This window comes from Tetrahymena thermophila (genome assembly GCF_000189635.1).
Source record: "Tetrahymena thermophila SB210 genomic scaffold scf_8254529, whole genome shotgun sequence".
NCBI classification, from domain to species: domain Eukaryota; phylum Ciliophora; class Oligohymenophorea; order Hymenostomatida; family Tetrahymenidae; genus Tetrahymena; species Tetrahymena thermophila.
Window position 1 is genome coordinate 22,269 of NW_002476303.1, and position 18,464 is coordinate 40,732.

The following is an 18,464-nucleotide window of genomic DNA, read 5'->3' on the forward strand; positions in this document are numbered from 1 at the left end:
ATTTTAATTACTTATTACAAAATATAAATTTTGCTTTTAATAAATATTTGGATAAATTATTGATAATGTCTTTCTTTGTTGATTAAGAAATTAATTAATAAGGATATTTTCATATCAAACAGAAGAACAGAAGAGGGGAAAAATTAATTTGAATTTTATTTGATTAAAGACTTTTATTAAAGGGAAAAATACAAATTTTATGTAATAATTAATTAGATATTAATAATTTATTAAAAAGTGAGAAGGAAAAAATAAACAGAGGAAATTAAGGATTTGCATTTCAGCTACTAAAATCAACTTTTAGGAAAAAAAAAATGCCAAGCTTTTTGCTTAGTCAGCTGATATCATAAGTTTTTAAATGTACAATCTGAATAAGTAGATTTTTTACCGAAAATCTAGCTATGCATTATTAGATATTGGATTTAGTAAAGTCAATTATCCTGCAAAATATGATGATACTAATCCAATTAAAATCTACTTAAAGTTTTTAAACAAATGCAATAATTTAAAATAAATTTTGCAGAATCAACCAGCAAATATGAATGATATCGGCTGTACTCAACTTAGACTAAGCAAATTGTTTAGCATCATCTCGCTGAACTGGAGAAAGATGTTGGTATTCATCTAACTGTTTTTCTACTCTTGGAAAAGACGAAAAAGACAGATAGATTGAGTTCAAAGTCACTAATCCTTTTAGCTATCCAAAAATCCTCAACTAAGAAGAATGTTTATTAGAAACTCACAAATTCTCTTTCTAGTAATTTATAATTAGTATTTTTTAAAAAAAAGCTTAGATAATAGAACGAAAATAATTGAGATCTCCAACTGCTTCGAAATAAAACTCTCGTCTCTCATTTTAATAAAAAGAAAGAAAGATATTTTAAAAATAAAGAAAGAAATTTTAAAAAGAAAGAAAAAGATAAAAAAATTATAAAAGAATTAAATTAAAAAGAAAAAAATCAAAAGAAATAAAAAAAAACAAATAGAAGAAAATAAAGATAAACAAATATAAAATAAACAATAAAGAATAAATAATAATTAAAAAGAAAAATCAAACAACATCATAAAAATAAATTAAAAAATACAAAATATATATTGACTTAAATTCCATCTGCATCTGCGGCTTTTTTTTAAAGCTTAATTTTAATAAATATATTTTTGATTTGAAAGTTATATTTAAATATTTTTTAATTAATATTGGCTAAATAAATATTTGATTTATATCTAGAAATAATAAAGTCTTAGGACAAATATAATTTTTTTAAAAGAAGATTTTTAAATCTAAAAATTTTTCTATTTCAAATATTTAATTTATAAAACTAAAAAAAAGCAGGTTCATAATATTTTACTTTTTATAAAGAATTTGTATGATGCGACATTTCAATAATACAATTTCATTTTAAAAAAAGTATAGAAATCATATTAAAACGGGATAAAACCAAAAATATTCATATTAGAGGCCAAATCCTTAGGTTTGTAGCTTATCTTCAGCAATATCTTATTTTAGATGTCTACTGTACCCTTATAATATCCTTTATGAGCTTTTTTACAGAATAAATAGTTTATTGAGGATCAAATGGTTGAATTTACTTGCTTTATAATAAAAAATGTTAAATGAAAAGAAATTTTTTTTTTCCTTACTCTAAAATACAGATAATTTTTCTTTTAACTTTTATGATGAATATATTTATATATGTAGTGTGGTATAAAAACGCCTACGCATTAAATTTATAATAATAATAGATAGATAGATAGATAGATAGATAGATAGATAGATAGATAGATAGATAGATAGATAGAAATTCGATGAATCAATCATATATAATAATTAAAAGTTAAATATTTATATTTATTTAATCATAATATTTATTTTATACTTTAAAGCAATTCTTCAATAACAAGTTAATTATGTCTTTATATTGTTTCGATATTTAATTTTTTTTTAATTTATGAGTATAAATTTAATTTATTTGACATTAATTCATTAAGGGATAAATTAATATGTTTAAGAATTTAATTTATATGTAAATTTTTACTACAAATTCTTTTTTTCTTAAGAAAAATTTAAAAATTAATTATTAATTGCCCCCAAATCCTTCCTGTATATTGTCTACTCAACTTCACAAAATTTAGCTAAATTTAAAATTTTAAATGTAAAAAAATTATTTATTTTTGATTATAATTCTATTATAAAATATCAAAATCAGATTTTTTATTTATTTATTTAATAAAAATCTATTTTATAATAAGTGGCATGCAAACCACGAAATTTTTGTATGGTATTTGCTATAATTCAAGATATTATAAATATTCCTAAAATTACAGAGCTAAAACAGAAAAATCAATTTTTTTTATAATATCTAAGAACATTAACTACTAGAATTTTTTCAAATATGACTAAATAAATAACTGGCCATCTACTAATTCCTAATATATTTTTAAGAATATGTTTTGAATACAAATATTAAGTTAAAATAATGAATGTTAAATTAATTTTGTTGTGATATCTCTTCATAAAACCAAATATATAAATTAATATTTGATTATTTATTATCAATTTTATTTGCTATTTTTATCCATTTATTATTAATTAATTAATTAAATTCCATAAATTGCTATTCAATATTTTTGAAAAAAATAAATGATATAATAGATTTAAAAATATAACAAATTGGAAAAAGTAATTATTAATTATTTTATTAATATCCTTTAAATTTATATAAATTAATAAAAAAAGTTTTTAAGCTCTTCTCTTTTGTCTCATTAGGTTCTCGATATTAATCTCAAGTATATTTTATTTATAATTATTATTTATATTATTATTAATATTTTTTATATATTTAACTTTCAATTTATTTAAATAAATAATTTTTGTAAAAGAAATTATCATCATTATTCATTGATTTTTATTAAAACAAAAATTTTTAAACATTTTAACTTAATTTTCATTCGAATTTTTAATTATTTATTATTCATCTTTTATTATTTGATATTTTTTCTTCATTTTTTCCTATTAAAACTTAAATTTAATAAAAGCAGTTTATTAATTTTTGATTGCAATATTTTTAATTATAAAAGTTAATTTAAAACATTAAAGCTCTTTTAATTTATTTGATTTATTTTGCTTTTTCTTTTTATTATGATTTTTTTTTTTTTCATTCTTTGTTAATTTTATTAATTATTAATTAATCATATTATTTCATATTTTTTCTTTATTTTTTCCTTAAAAATAACTAGAATTAAATGCCTATTTAATTTATAAAAGGCAAAATGTAATATATCTTAATAACATAATAAATAAAGCTAAATTATATTAAATCAGCTTTATTTTTGAGTTTTTAGCAATTTACAAAATGCAAAATTTGAAATAATATACATAGTATATTCTAACAACATATCATTTTTTTTGAAAAAAATAAATTTTGAAAAATTTTACGAAAAAAATAATTCATAAAAAATATTTTAAATTTTAATTTTATAAAATGTAAAAACAGAAATATATAAAACTCGTTTTTTGTAAATTTGTATGGCAACTTGCTCTATTTAATGATATCATTTTTCTTCAATATTTAAAAAGTTAGATTTACTATACTTAAATTGGTGATAAAGGTGCATCAAGCTTAGGTTCTGGTTTAGCAAATTGCATTAATCTCTCAAATTTGTCACTTTAACTTACGTAAAAACAGTTTATTTGTTTTGGATTGTGATATTTTGAATTATAAAAACTCTCATTTCTTTTTCTTTTTATTATGTTTGCTTTTTTTTTGTTCTTTCTTTGTACTCATCATTTTATTTTCAACTTTTGCTTTTTTTATCAATTAATTAATCTTATTATTTCATATTCTTTCTTCATTTTTTCCTTCTAAATAATTATTTAATGATATATTTTTTCTTCAATATTTAAAAAGTTAAAAATAAATTGGTGCAAAGGGTGCATCATGCTTAGGTTCTGCTTTAGCAAATTGCATTAATCTCTCAAATTTGACACTATTCATGAGGTAAAAACAGTTTATTTATTTTGGATTGTGATATTTTGAATTATAAAAACTCTCATTTCTTTTTCTTTTTATTGTGTTTACTTTTTTTTGTTCTTTCTTTGTACTCATCATTTTATTTTCAACTTTTGCTTTTTTTATCAATTAATTAATCTTATTATTTCATATTCTTTCTTCATTTTTTCCTTCTAAATAATTATTTAATGATATATTTTTTCTTCAATATTTAAAAAGTTACAATTAAATTGGTGATGAAGGCGCATCAGGCTTAGGTTCTGGTTTAGCAAATTGCATTAATCTCTCTAATTTGTCACTTTAACTTACGTAAAAACAGTTTATTTGTTTTGGATTATGATATTTTTAATTATAAAAACTAATTTAAAACAATAAAGCTCTCATTTCTTTTTATTTTTATTGTGCTTGCTTTTTTTTTTGTTCTTTCTTTGTTAACTTAACTCATCATTTTATTTTCAACTATTGCTTTTATTATCAATTAATTAATCTTATTATTTCATATTCTTTCATCATTTTTCCCTTCTAATTAACTATTTAATGATATATTTTTTCTTCAATATTTAAAAAGTGACAATAAAATTGGTGCAAAGGGTGCATCAGGCTTAGGTTTTGGTTTAGCAAATTGCATTAATCTCTCAAATTTGTCACTTTAACTTAAGTAAAAACAGTTTATTTGTTTTCGATTGTGATATTTTGAATTATAAAAACTCTCATTTCTTTTTCTTTTTATTGTGTTTACTTTTTTTTTGTTCTTTCTTTTTACTCATCATTTTATTTTCAACTTTTGCTTTTTTTATCAATTAATTAATCTTATTATTTCATATTCTTTCTTCATTTTTTCCTTCTAAATAATTATTTAATGATATATTTTTTCTTCAATATTTAAAAAGTTACAATTAAATTGGTGATGAAGGTGCATCAGGCTTAGGTTCTGGTTTAGCAAATTGCATTAATCTCTCTAATTTGGAACTTGACATAAGGTAAAAACAGTTTATTTGTTTTGGATTGTGATATTTTGAATTATAAAAACTAATTTAAAACAATAAAGCTCTCTTTTCTTTTTCTTTTTATTGTACTTGCTTTTTTTTGTTCTTTCTTTGTTAATTTAACTCATTATTTTATTTTCAACTTTTGTTTTTATTATCAATTAATTAATCTTATTATTTCATATTCTTTCTTCATTTTTTCCTTCTAATTAACTATTTAATTATATATTTTTTCTTCAATATTGAAAAAGTGACATTGAAATTGGTGCAAAGGGTGCATCAGGCTTAGGTTCTGGTTTAGCAAATTGCATTAATCTCTCAAATTTGTCACTTTAACTTACGTAAAAATAGTTTATTTGTTATGGATTATGTTATATTGAATTATAAAAACTAATTTAAAATAATAAAGCTCTCATTTCTTTTTATTTTTATTTTGCTTGCTTTTTTTTCTTCTTTCTTTGTTAATTTAACTCATCATTTTATTTTCAACTTTTGCTTTTATTGTAAATTAATTAATATTATTATTTCATATTCTTTCATCATTTTCCCCTTCTAATTAACTATTTAATGATATATTTTTTCTTCAATAAATAAAAAGTAGGAATAAAATTGGTGATGAAGGTGCATCAGGCTTAGGTTCTGGTTTAGCAAATTGCATTAATCTCTCAAATTTGTAACTTGACATAACGTAAAAACAGTTTATTTGTTATAGATTGTGATATTTTGAATAATAAAAACAAATTTAAAACAATAAAGCTCTCATTTCTTTTTCTTTTTATTGTCCTTGCTTTTTTTTGTTTGTTCTTTCTTTGTTAATTTAACTTATCATTTTATTTTCAACTTTTGCTTTTATTATCAATTAATTAATCTTATTATTTCATATTCTTTCATCATTTTTCCCTTCTAATTAACTATTTAATGATATATTTTTTCTTCAATATTTAAAAAGTGACAATAAAATTGGTGATGAAGGTGCATCAGGCTTAGGTTCTGGTTTAGCAAATTGCATTAATCTCTCAAATTTGTAACTTGACATAACGTAAAAACAGTTTATTTGTTTTAGATTGTGATATTTTGAATAATAAAAACAAATTTAAAATAATAAAGCTCTCATTTCTTTTTCTTTTTATTGTCCTTGCTTTTTTTTGTTTGTTCTTTCTTTGTTAATTTAACTTATCATTTTATTTTCAACTTTTGCTTTTATAATCTATTAATTAATCTTATTATTTCATATTTTTTCTTCATTTTTTCCTTCTATTTAACTATTTATTGAAATATTTTTTCTTCAATATTTAAAAAGACGTAATAAAATTGGTGATGAAGGTGCATCAGGCTTAGGTTCTGGTTTAGCAAATCTCTCAAATTTGACACTTCGCCTTGAGTAAAAACAGTTAATTTGTTTTGGATTATGTCATTTTGAATTATAAAAACTAATTTAAAATAATAAAGCCCTTATTTCTTTTATTTTTATTTTGCTTGCTTTTTTTTTTGTTCTTTCTTTGTTAACTTAACTCATCATTTTATTTTCAACTATTGCTTTTATTATCAATTAATTAATCTTATTATTTCATATTCTTTCCTCATTTTTTCCTTCTAATTAGCTATTTAATGATATATTTTTTCTTCAATATTGAAAAAGTGACAATGAAATTGGTGCAAAGGGTGCATCAGGCTTAGGTTCTGGTTTAGCAAATTGCATTAATCTCTTAAATTTGTAACTCTACAATAAGTAAAAACAGTTTATTTGTTTTGGATTGTGATATTTTGAATTATAAAAACTAATTTAAAACAATAAAGCTCTCTTTTCTTTTTCTTTTTATTTTGCTTGCTTTTTTATTTTGTTCTTTCTTTCTTAGTTAATTTAACTCATCATTTTATTTTCAACTTTTACTTTTATTATCAATTAATTAATCTTATTATTTCATATTCTTTCTTAATTTTTTCCTTCTAATTAACTATTTAATGATATATTTTTTCTTCAATATTTAAAAAGTGGCTATGAAATTGGTGATGAAGGTGCATCAGGCTTAGGTTCTGGTTTAGCAAATTGCATTAATCTCTCTAATTTGGAACTTTAACTTTGGTAAAAACAGTTTATTTGTTTTGGATTGTGATATTTTGAATAATAAAAACTAATTTAAAACAATAAAGCTCTCTTTTCTTTTTCTTTTTATTGTGCTTGCTTTTTTTTGTTTGTTCTTTCTTTGTTAATTTAACTTATCATTTTATTTTCAACTTTTACTTTTATTATCAATTAATTAATTATTATTTCATATTCTTTCTTAATTTTTTCATTCTAATTAACTATTTAATGATATATTTTTTCTTCAATATTTAAAAAGTGGCAATAAAATTGGTGATGAAGGTGCATCAGGCTTAGGTTCTGGTTTAGCAAATTGCATTAATCTCTCAAATTTCAGACTTTTACTTATGTAAAAACAGTTTATTTGTTTTGGATTGTGATATTTTGAATTATAAAAACTAATTTAAAACAATAAAGCTCTCATTTCTTTTTCTTTTTATTGTCCTTGCTTTTTTTTTGTTCTTTTTTGATAATATATAAGAGGAAAAGTGTGGTCTGACTATTAATTTTTATATTAGTTTTTTTAAACAAAATTATAACATTATATTATAATTTTGTTTAAAAAAACTAGTCTAAAAAATTAATCTCCAGACCACACTTTTCCTCTTATATGTTAATTTAACTCATCATTTTATTTTCAACTTTTTCTTTTTTTATCAATTAATTAATCTTATTATTTCATATTCTTTCTTCATTTTTTCCTTCTAAATAATTATTTAATGATATATTTTTTCTTCAATATTTAAAAAGTTACAATTAAATTGGTGCAAAGGGTGCATCATGCTTAGGTTCTGGTTTAGCAAATTGCATTAATCTCTCAAATTTGACACTATTCATGAGGTAAAAACAGTTTATTTGTTTTGGATTGTGATATTTTGAATTATAAAAACTAATTTAAAACAATAAAGCTCTCATTTCTTTTCTTTTTATTGTGCTTGCTTTTTTTTTGTTCTTTTTTTGTTAATTTTACTCATCATTTAATTTTTAACTTTTGCTTTTATTATCAATTAATTAATCTTATTATTTCATATTCTTTCTTCATTTTTTCCTTCTAATTAACTATTTAATGAAATATTTTTTCTTCAATATTTAAAAAGAGGCAATAAAATTGGTGATGAAGGTGCATCAGGCTTAGGTTCTGGTTTAGGAAATTGCATTAATCTCTCAAATTTGTAACTCGAAATAAGGTAAAAACAGTTTGTTTGTTTTGGATTGTGATATTTTGAATTATAAAACTAATTTAAAACAATAAAGCTCTCATTTCTTTTTCTTTTTATTGTCCTTGCTTTTTTTTGTTTGTTCTTTCTTTGTTAATGTAATTTATCATTTTATTTTTAAGTTTTGCTTTTATTACCAATTAAATAATCTTATTATTTTATATTCTTTTTTCATTTTTTCTTTCTAATTAACTATTTAATAATATATTTTTTCTTCAAAATTTAAAAAGTGACAATAAAATTGGTGATGAAGGTGCATCAGGCTTAGGTTCTGGTTTAGCAAATTGCATTAATCTCTCATATTTGTCACTTGAACTTACGTAAAAACAGTCTATTTGTTTTGGATTGTGATATTTTGAATTATAAATTTAAACAAAAAAGCTCACTTTTCTTTTTCTTTTTATTGTGCTTGCTTTTTTTTTTTTCTTCTTTCTTTTTTAATTTAACTCATCATTTTATTTTCAACTTTTGCTTTTATAATCAATTAATTAATCTTATTATTTCATATTCTTTCCTCATTTTTTCCTTCTAAATAATTATTTAATGATATATTTTTTCTTCAATATTTAAAAAGTGACAATAAAATTGGTGATGAAGGTGCATCAAGCTTAGGTTCTGGTTTAGCAAACTGCATTAATCTCTCAAATTTGTCACTTTAACTTAAGTAAAAACAGTTTATTTGTTTTGGATTGTGATATTTTGAATTATAAAAACTAATTTAAAACAATAAAGCTCTCATTTCTTTTTATTTTTATTGTGCTTGCTTTTTTTTTGTTCTTTCTTTGTTAACTTAACTCATCATTTTATTTTCAACTATTGCTTTTATTATCAATTAATTAATCTTATTATTTCATATTCTTTCTTCATTTTTTCCTTCTAATTATCTATTTAATGATATATTTTTTCTTCAATATTTAAAAAGTAGGAATGAAATTGGTGATGAAGGTGCATCAGGCTTAGGTTCTGGTTTAGCAAATTGCATTAATCTCTCTAATTTGGAACTTTGCCTTGAGTAAAAACAGTTTATTTTTTTTGGATTGTATTATTTTGAATTATAAAAACTAATTTAAAACAAAAAGTTTTTTGAATTTTTTGATTTATTTTTTATCTTTTTTATTAGACTAATGTTATTTTATTTATTTATTTAAGAAATAATTTTTAATTTAAAAGTTGATTATATTTGATATTTATTTAAAATTTACACAAATTTATTATAAATTTTTAGCTCAATAAATGAACAATAGTAATTCAAAGTAATAAGCAAGTATCTTAAATCAAAAAGATTAGTTGTCTTTTAAATCAAATTCTGTTGATAAGCAAATGGCGAAATAAGAAGAATAAATAATAAATGTTTAAATAATTGAATATTAAAGGTTTTTTTATTTTTTAATATTTTGAAAAAGTTTTTTTTACCTAAAATATATTAGATTTTATTATTGTTTTTTATTATAAATATCATTCATATTTATTTTTGTAAGTAAATAAATTGTTTATAAAAATTAATAAATTAAAAAATTAAATTAACTTAAATAAATTAATTCCTCTTAAACAAACCCTCGTTTCTCTAAAAACGATCAAATAATTTAAAACTTTTAGTGTTATATTATATCTTATGAAATTATATAAATACCAAGCTTTTAAATTCCAGTTTTATATATTTTAATCTGAAATATTATCCATCAATCATATTTCTATCCTTTTTTTATTTACCGTGATTAATTAGATACCATAATTTAAATAAAACCGCATAGAGAAATCAAATTTTATTTTTTATTAATACTTAAAAAAATAAATTTAAATTAAAAAATTTTTGAATTAATAAGGATATAAAGTTTATAAAACAATTATATAACATTAGTTTATAAGATTGTATATCTATCTATTTTTACAAAGATTAATTTGAATGAGAAGTATCTTAAAACTAAAACGCAAATAAATCAAGAAACTTCTAAATAATTTGAGTAAAATATAAATTATGTTTGTTAATAAAATTTAGCTAGTTAGCTTATTTTCCATAATAATATTCTTTCTAAAATTAATTGTTTAATACGCTAAAAACGCATTTATAAATATGCATATTTTGGAAATAAAAATAGTACTAATGACGAATTAAAATTGTAAATTGATTAATTATAAATTAATGATTTAATGGTATGATTATTCAATACATAAATTGATAGATAGCTATAAAACAAAGTGTTCAAAAAGAATTTCATAGGAAATTCTTTAAAAATATTAACATGTATTAATAAAATTTTAATGCTTTTATATTTTAAAATAGTTAGGAAAATAAACTATCCCTTGTTTCATATTTAAAAAATATCCCAAATTATTTATATTTAATTATTTAGATCGCATGGCAGAATTACAATTTATAAAGCAAAAGAAAATGAGAAAATTTTATTTTGCTTTAAATTTGTTTAAATTAATAGATAATCTAAATACATTTGAAATTATCACATTAAAATATTCTTCCTGTTTTGTTAACATCTATTAGTATCTGTTTAGGTTGATTTATACTTAGTATTCGGCCTTCATCTGATATACAAGTTAATTTTTTTAAAATATCAAATTGAATGATAAACTATTCAAAAAACAGATAAATTTCCCTGTTTTTCCATGATATTTTGTTCCAAATTCAAATTAATATAAATATGGGCATTAAATTTTGAGCAAATTTTTAACACAATCAAAATATTGTTAAAGAATCTTAATTGGTATTTATTATACAAATTGAGTGAGCACTGATTTATATCGAACTATTTAGCTTTAGAATTATAAATAGAATCTTAAAAGAGCCAAATTAATACAAATATTTTTTATTTAGAGTTGCTTTTTTCAAGTATGAATAACTTTTTACATTGTAAATAATTAAAAGATTGTAGGAAAAAGGAAATATTACATATTACGACTAGAAAATTCAAATTAAAGATATGATGATAAAAAACATTGACTATTTCAATAGTATTTTAGCTTTTTAAGAAAAAAGAAAGACTCCTAAAAAGGATTTATAAAGTTTAGTCGAATAATTAATACGTATTAATAAAAAATAGATTAGATAGAATACTCAAAAATTTTCTTTTAATTGGTGATGTATTAATTAAGAATTCTTCCAAACAACAATCGAATTCCTAAAATAGAAAATTTTTTTGGCTTTGATTGTTTTTTTTAAAAAAAATTAATGTACCTTAAATAATTCTTATTTATTATCATTCTTCTATTATTACAAAGCGATTAAATAAATAAATAAATTATTCTAATCAGCAAGCTAATCAAATAATAAATAATCTTTTCTTAATTTCTTTTCTCTTATACATACATATTCATTAATTCATTGATGCATGCACTCACTTAATAATAACTCAAGTCTTTTCTTGTATTTAAATCTTATAAAAAAAAAATTAAAATAACGATCAAAAACTCTTTTTATAAGCAAGTAGGTCTTCTTCTTTTAAAAACAGACAAAGACAAGCAAATCCCTAGTATAATCCTAATAGTATGGATTTAAATAACAAAAAGAAAATTAGTATTTTGCAGTGCTTCTTTAAAGGGAAGACTGTACACTGCAATCACAGCGGAAGCTGCTTTAAAAACGCTATTCAAGGACTGCTTAAATCCTTCGGTTTAGGGTTTATAATTAAGTCAGCAGTACATTTTTTAACTTGTATGATTTCAAAAAAGAAGCAGCAAAATTTAATTTAAGGATTCTTTTAGAAAGATTTCTATTATTTATCACTATTTTTCTGCTCATAAACATGTCTGCTAAAGGCAATTTAGTGCTTACTCAGATTTATCACTCAAAAGGAAAGTGGATTTAATTCATTTTTAAGTGGGTTTTTAGCTTCATACGCAGCAATGTATTTCTACTAAAATAAAACAAACCTCTACAATTGGAGAATGCTCGCATACATGAGAGTCATCGAAGGCATCTACTACTAGCTAGTAAATTAACTGAATTAAATTGTTTTTTTGATAATAATTAAATTTTGTTGGGATTGTTTAATTTAGCAAATTAAAAATTATTTTTTAAATCACTTCATCTTGTTTTACAATTTTAAATCTAATGTAAATTCTTTGTAAACAATCACATTTGAATTCCCACAATTAAATATTGATTAATTGTCTTTAATAATAATATAAGACAAATGTGTTATTCATACTTTAACAATTTTTTAATGAAATATAGGTAAATAGAGGTTATATACAAAAGAAATCATTCCATTTCTCACTGATGTACTCAGTTGGAAGCTTTTTATTATCATATAGCATGTTTCATGAAAGCCGTATAGCTTTACCAGACGTTATCAAGCTTTATGGAACTTTTCAAAATTTAACTCCTGATGAAAAAATCTTTCACTATGTTATGCTTGAAAAAGCATAAAAAAAGTTTGAAGCATAAGGATTAGAATGAGATAAATTTAAATTATTTAAAGTATACTTAAAATTAGAACTTTAATACTACTATATTTATAAATAAATTAATTACTTTCTTCCATTACTCCATTTTTATATTTTAGAGCGTATAAAAAATTATAATATTATATTTTAACTTACAAAAAGATATTCTATTTTTAATTAATTTATTTTTCAAATAATAATCTCTTTTTCTAATAAATTCAAACATTATACTATTTTTCTTTTGAATCTTAAATATAAATGCTTTCTTTAAACAAAATAAGAAGAAATAAAAGCAAAATAAAATATCACTATTTTATTTCATATATTTGTATTAAAAATTAAATATATTTGAAATTGTTACGAAGCAATTAAATTGAAGAATAATATATTTTTCTCAATTATTTTTGACTATAAAATTATATAATAAACTAATCACATAATTATAAACATTAATTTTTTAATATATTTTAAATTAAAAATTTCTAAAAAATTTAGGATTTATGATATTTTATGAGGAAAGAGCTTTATTTTTTAGAATAATTACATTTATGTAAAAATGATAAAATATTTTAATTTTTAGATGTATTTAATCAATATTCAAAAAGTATTTTTATTAGATATTAAAATATTTTTTAAAAATTAATATGCACTTTTATTTGTAAAAAATAATTAATGGATTAAATAAAAATATTTTCAATTTTCTTCCTAAAATTCTAAAGTTTCAGCTGCATCTTAGTAATCATTTTCTAGTAAAGCTAAATCTTCTCTTGCTTATATTAATTCACCTTCTTCCATACCTTCACTTTGATACAAATGAGTGAATTATCTTTTTGTGAACATTTAATCAAAACGATTGTTTATCCTTGAGAAAACTTCAGAAATAGAAGTAGAATTTGATACCATAAAAACAGATTTATTAGAATAAGCAAAGCTACTTTGAGGAACTATACATGGAATATTATATATTGCTTTTAACTTAATATAACTTTAACACCAATTTACAAATTATAAAGTTTTTTTTTCCTTCCAAGAGTTGAAAGATTAACCGATATGCTTCGGAACAATACCTGCTCCTCTATACGTAATATCTACAGCCATATATTTACCAAATGATGGATTACATTTAGCCATCATATTGGATGGTTCAAAAAGAAAACTAGATATTTCTTGGGTAGACAGTTAAATTGAATTTATTTATTAAGTAAATATAAAAGGCGAATACGATGAAAGCATAAAACAAAATTTTGGATATGGTATTAAATTCTTTTCAAAGTCAGATAAATGATTTTATTATTCATCATCAAACCTTAGACCACAAGTCAATTAGCTTACAGCTTAAGCAATAACTCTATTTAAGTCAGTGTAAGCTATATTTGATATATAAGGGTTCATATTACATATATCATATATGGCTTCATTATCAAATACCAAATTAACATCTCCGTTTTCTATCAAATTTTAAGAATAAAGAACAGAATTATATGGCTCAAACTCATTTGTCTATGTTTTATCTGATGGATAAATAGTAAAACCTAAAACTGATTTCTTATTATAATTTTATTTAATTTTTTTAGTTAGAAGAGATCCAAAACCTGAACCAGTACCACCTCCAGCAGAGTTATAAATTAAGAAACCTTGCAGATTTTAACAACTTTCAGTTAATCTTCTTACTTTATCTAAGCAAAATTCAATGAATTCACTACTAACTTAATAATTTCCTCTAGCAAAAGTATTTGCTTTTTCATCATTTTTAGAGACTAAAAATTCGTGGTTAAACAATTGCTTTTAAGAACCTACTTTTACTTCATCGATAGAATTAGAATCTAGATCTAAATAGACTGATCTTGGAACAAACTACCCTGATTGGGTTTCTGAGAAGAAATTAGTTTTAAGATCCTCATTTTTTTAATTTTATATTATTTTGCAATCAGGTTAAATTTAATGCTCAAGACAAAACAGTTCCCAGCACGAGTTACCAACTTAAATTCCAGATTACCCTATGTGTATTGAAATAATCTCTTCCATTTTAACTATAAAAAAATATATCTAAAATACTTAAGCGATTATTAATTATATATTTTTCTTAACTATTTATTATTTAGACCTATTGTATTTTCTCAAATATTACCCTTAAATGGAATCGTAAATTAATAGATTCAATATTATTTTTGATATTTTTCTAATTAAAATAAAATACATGATTTAAATATAGAAAAAAGAAAAATTCTGATAATAATAATTTGAGCTTAATCAGAATTTTATTATTTATTTATTTATTTTCTTTCTTTCTTTGGTTACACAATAAATTTGATGCTTGTAAATTAAATTTTGAAAAACAATTTACATTTGTAAATTATAGGTTATTTAGAATTTGTATACCTAATTTTTATGAGGAATAATTTTTTTAAGATTTTTTTACTTAATTTTAATTGAAAAATAAACTTAAATATTTGATGATTATTAAGATTGCTAATTAATTTAATTAGTTGCGACAAATTTAAAGATAGAATTTTATGAAAAACTCTATTTTAATCTTTATTAACTTATTTGTTTTATTCCTTTAATGTGTGAGCCGGAAAATTAAAATTATTTTATTTATTTTATTAAAATTAAATTAATAAGGAAAAATGTATAAAAAAGCAATCCCAATAAAGAAAAAAAATCTTTTTTGACAAATATATGAAATAATTATCTCCACAATTAATCATAAAAAAATATGAATTAAGTCGAATTTAAAAATTTATCAATATCTTTAATTTGTTTTATTATCCTGCAAAACCTATAATTGGCATAAACAAATAAAAATAATTAATTATTTTTGTAAATCAACTTCAATTTTATTTACATAAAGATTTGATAAATTTAAATAAATTATGAATATTTCAATAATAAAAAATTTACTTTTTACAAAATTATTTTAATATTAAAAAAATTAATTAAATTTACTTAATAAATGTTATCAATTTAAATAAATATAATAATAAGATGTAATTATAATTAAATGAGATATTTTTTAGTATAAAATAAATAATTTTCAATTATATTTATTTTTAATAAAAAAATAGTTTTTCTTCTTACTTTACCATTCTATTCATCTATTTTCTATATATTTTATTTGAAGTAAAAAATCTTCTATTTTTTTATTTTAATTTGAATTTTCAAGATATTTTACCTACTAAACATATCAATAATTTTTTATTATTTATAAAGCATTTATGAAATTAAGTCCTAGTCAATTCTTATTATAATTATTAATAATAAAAAATATTACTTTTAGCTATATTTAGGCAGAATATATTTTTAAAATATTTACATTTAATATTAATTATTGAAAATAGCATTTAACTTTAGGATAAAAAAAAGATTATTTAAATAAACTTCTTTTATTTGTTCGATATTATGATCAATTAATGAATTATTTTTACTTTATTTAGTCTATTCTAATTTATTTATTTATTGTTTAAATTTGAATACTTTTAAAAATAAGATTAAAAAAGATTTTAAAGCAGAGAAACAAACGAATGGATATAATAAAATTTTAGAAATAATACATACATATGTAACTTCTAAATAAAAAGGTATGGAATTTAGTAAATAAAGATAATTATTATTAATTTTATTAAATTTGTTTTGAATTAAAATGAAGGTTAGTTAATTTGCTAGCTAGTCTATTAAAAAAATGCATATATTTGTGGATTTTGGCTCTCAAAGGTTTTATAATGAAAGTTTTGTTTTTATAAAGCAAAGCAAGCAAAAATATATATTTACTGAAAAGAAGATTGATTGATATTTATAAAGTTATTTAGTTAGTTAATTAATTCATATCAACTAAATAATTAATTAGTTGTAAGTAAGGTCTTATCAAATAAAATTAAGCAATACCATTATATATTTTAGAAATCAAGCAATTAATGACATCACGCAGTTAAGATAGAGATTAAATGATGGCTACTTTGAGACAATAGGCCCTTGAAGATGCAGAAAAATTTGCAGATAAACAAAGATTTGCACTTTTTTCATAACCTCCATCTCTCGCAACTGGAGATGATAAATAATATGAAATGAAATTGCGTATTGCTATTAATTTTATAAATAAATAGGCTAATATTAAATAAATCTTATTAAAATTCATAGATCCAAGAGACGAAACAGGAAAACCAGTAACTTTACCCAAGAATGTATAAGCAGGAGCACCAAAATAAGGAAAAGTTAAAGATTCTTATTTTTCAGTTTTAGGATTTACCACAATAGGTGATCCTTTTGTTGATCCTGATTCAATTAGAAGACAATATGAACTTGAAAAAAAAAAATTAGTCACTTAAGAAGCTGTTTTTAAGCCTGCATCTGGATACAAGACAATGTAAATCCTCAATATATTACACTTAAATTTCAAACTCATAGAAAAATTGCTAATAATAAAATTAATTAAAGATTGTTTATGATATTATTTTTTTTATTTTAATAAGAATCAACTCTTCCTATAAAAATGAGCCAGAATATGTCCATAAAGAAAAGAATTATCTTGATTCTGAAGGTAATTGATTCAATTTATTTTAATTTTACTAAAATTCATTTTATTTATTGCCTAAAAATGATAAATTATTTATACTCAAAATAATTAATACATTTATGTTAGTTATTTATTTAACTATCTATCTATTTATTTTTTAATATAAAGGAAAGGTAATAACTGCTCCAAGAAATATAACTACAAATCCCAAAAATGGACCTTTATAAAAACATGCTCCATATATTCCAGATCCTTACGAGCGTTAGAGAGAGCTACGTATAAAGGAAATGGAAGAACATAAAAAGAAACTTGCTGAGAAATAAGCTTTCAGGACAACTCACCATGGTGGTGGTGCTTTTAACACAGGTCGTAAAGTTTTTGGAGAGGAAGGAATTGATATCAAAGTAAATAAATAGATTTTGTTTAAAATAAGGCTATATGTTAATTTAAAATCAATAGAAAAGACCATAAACTGTGACAAAATATAATATAATTAAACATGAAAATCCTTTTAAGCCATCTAACCCTGCAAAAAAAGTAATTTAAAACAAATTATTCAAATTATTCGTCCATCATCAATCTTGCTTAACATACTTTATAATCTAAATAAGGGATTTAACGGAACTATTTCTAAATTCCCTGAATATAAACCAGACCCATTAAAACCTTTAAAAAGAGTAGATAAACCTAAGGATAAAGATCCATTTAAGTAAAATTTAAATCTTAAATATTTTTTTAATGTTTATTTATTTTTTAAAGACCTAAACATTGCGGCAACTTAACTAGACCTACTCCTACAATTACCTGCAACGCAATAAATATAAGAAAAGATATCATGAATGGCAGAGTTTATTTTTGATAATAAAACTTATTTTAATCAAGGACTAACTGGTCACTTTAACAACTCATACATATATAATAGAAAAAGAACAAACTTAAATCAATTTTTAAAAACTACCTCATAACCTTATCAAATAGATTTTCAAAAAAAATCATTTTATTATAGTTTAAAACTTTTTAAACTAAGAATTATAAGTTTTGAATTATAATTTTTAGAGTACTAATTTAGATAAATTGCATTGTATTTATGCATGTATATTTATGTAGAGATTAGATTTTTTTTATAAGAACTTCATATATGAACATTTACTAATTTGTTTTTAGAAATTTTACTTTGATTTGAAAAAGATATCAATCAAAAATTAATATTTATTTGTTAATTAAAGTATTTATTTATTGGCTTTGCTACATATAATATCA

The 18,464-nt window shown here is 20.7% G+C and overlaps 5 protein-coding genes across 5 annotated transcripts; 4 read left to right on the top strand and 1 right to left on the bottom strand. All coding sequences in view use genetic code 6, as the record gives it.

Moving 5' to 3' along the window:
• Positions 1-358: 358 nt before the first annotated feature.
• On the top strand, positions 359-673 carry TTHERM_01054160 (hypothetical protein; the record flags this gene model as incomplete). The annotated part of the gene is made up of 1 exon (XM_001030594.2): positions 359-673. The coding sequence occupies one exon, from the start codon at positions 359-361 to the stop codon at positions 671-673; it is 315 nt and encodes a 104-aa protein (XP_001030594.2).
• Positions 674-3,243: 2,570 nt separating this feature from the next.
• TTHERM_001054162 (kinase domain protein, putative) lies at positions 3,244-9,609 on the top strand (the record flags this gene model as incomplete). Its single annotated transcript, XM_012799030.1, has 19 exons — positions 3,244-3,272; positions 3,578-3,676; positions 3,909-3,998; positions 4,230-4,319; positions 4,579-4,668; positions 4,901-4,990; positions 5,248-5,337; positions 5,595-5,684; positions 5,946-6,035; positions 6,297-6,377; positions 6,636-6,725; positions 6,990-7,079; positions 7,339-7,428; positions 7,830-7,919; positions 8,177-8,266; positions 8,527-8,616; positions 8,871-8,960; positions 9,219-9,308; positions 9,522-9,609. The coding sequence occupies 19 exons, from the start codon at positions 3,244-3,246 to the stop codon at positions 9,607-9,609; spliced, it is 1,647 nt and encodes a 548-aa protein (XP_012654484.1).
• Positions 9,610-11,794: 2,185 nt separating this feature from the next.
• Positions 11,795-12,707, top strand: TTHERM_01054180 (transmembrane protein; the record flags this gene model as incomplete). The annotated part of the gene is made up of 2 exons (XM_001030596.3): positions 11,795-12,238; positions 12,483-12,707. The coding sequence occupies 2 exons, from the start codon at positions 11,795-11,797 to the stop codon at positions 12,705-12,707; spliced, it is 669 nt and encodes a 222-aa protein (XP_001030596.2).
• A 680-nt stretch (positions 12,708-13,387) lies between these two features.
• TTHERM_01054190 (tubulin/FtsZ family, GTPase domain protein) lies at positions 13,388-14,719 on the bottom strand (the record flags this gene model as incomplete). Its single annotated transcript, XM_001030597.1, has 1 exon — positions 13,388-14,719. One exon carries the CDS (start codon positions 14,717-14,719, stop codon positions 13,388-13,390), a length of 1,332 nt encoding a protein of 443 aa, XP_001030597.1.
• Positions 14,720-16,413: 1,694 nt separating this feature from the next.
• On the top strand, positions 16,414-18,063 carry TTHERM_01054200 (hypothetical protein; the record flags this gene model as incomplete). Its single annotated transcript, XM_001030598.3, has 7 exons — positions 16,414-16,765; positions 16,829-17,054; positions 17,161-17,228; positions 17,373-17,608; positions 17,664-17,741; positions 17,816-17,913; positions 17,964-18,063. 7 exons carry the CDS (start codon positions 16,414-16,416, stop codon positions 18,061-18,063), a joined length of 1,158 nt encoding a protein of 385 aa, XP_001030598.3.
• Between the last annotated feature and the right edge of the window lie 401 nt (positions 18,064-18,464).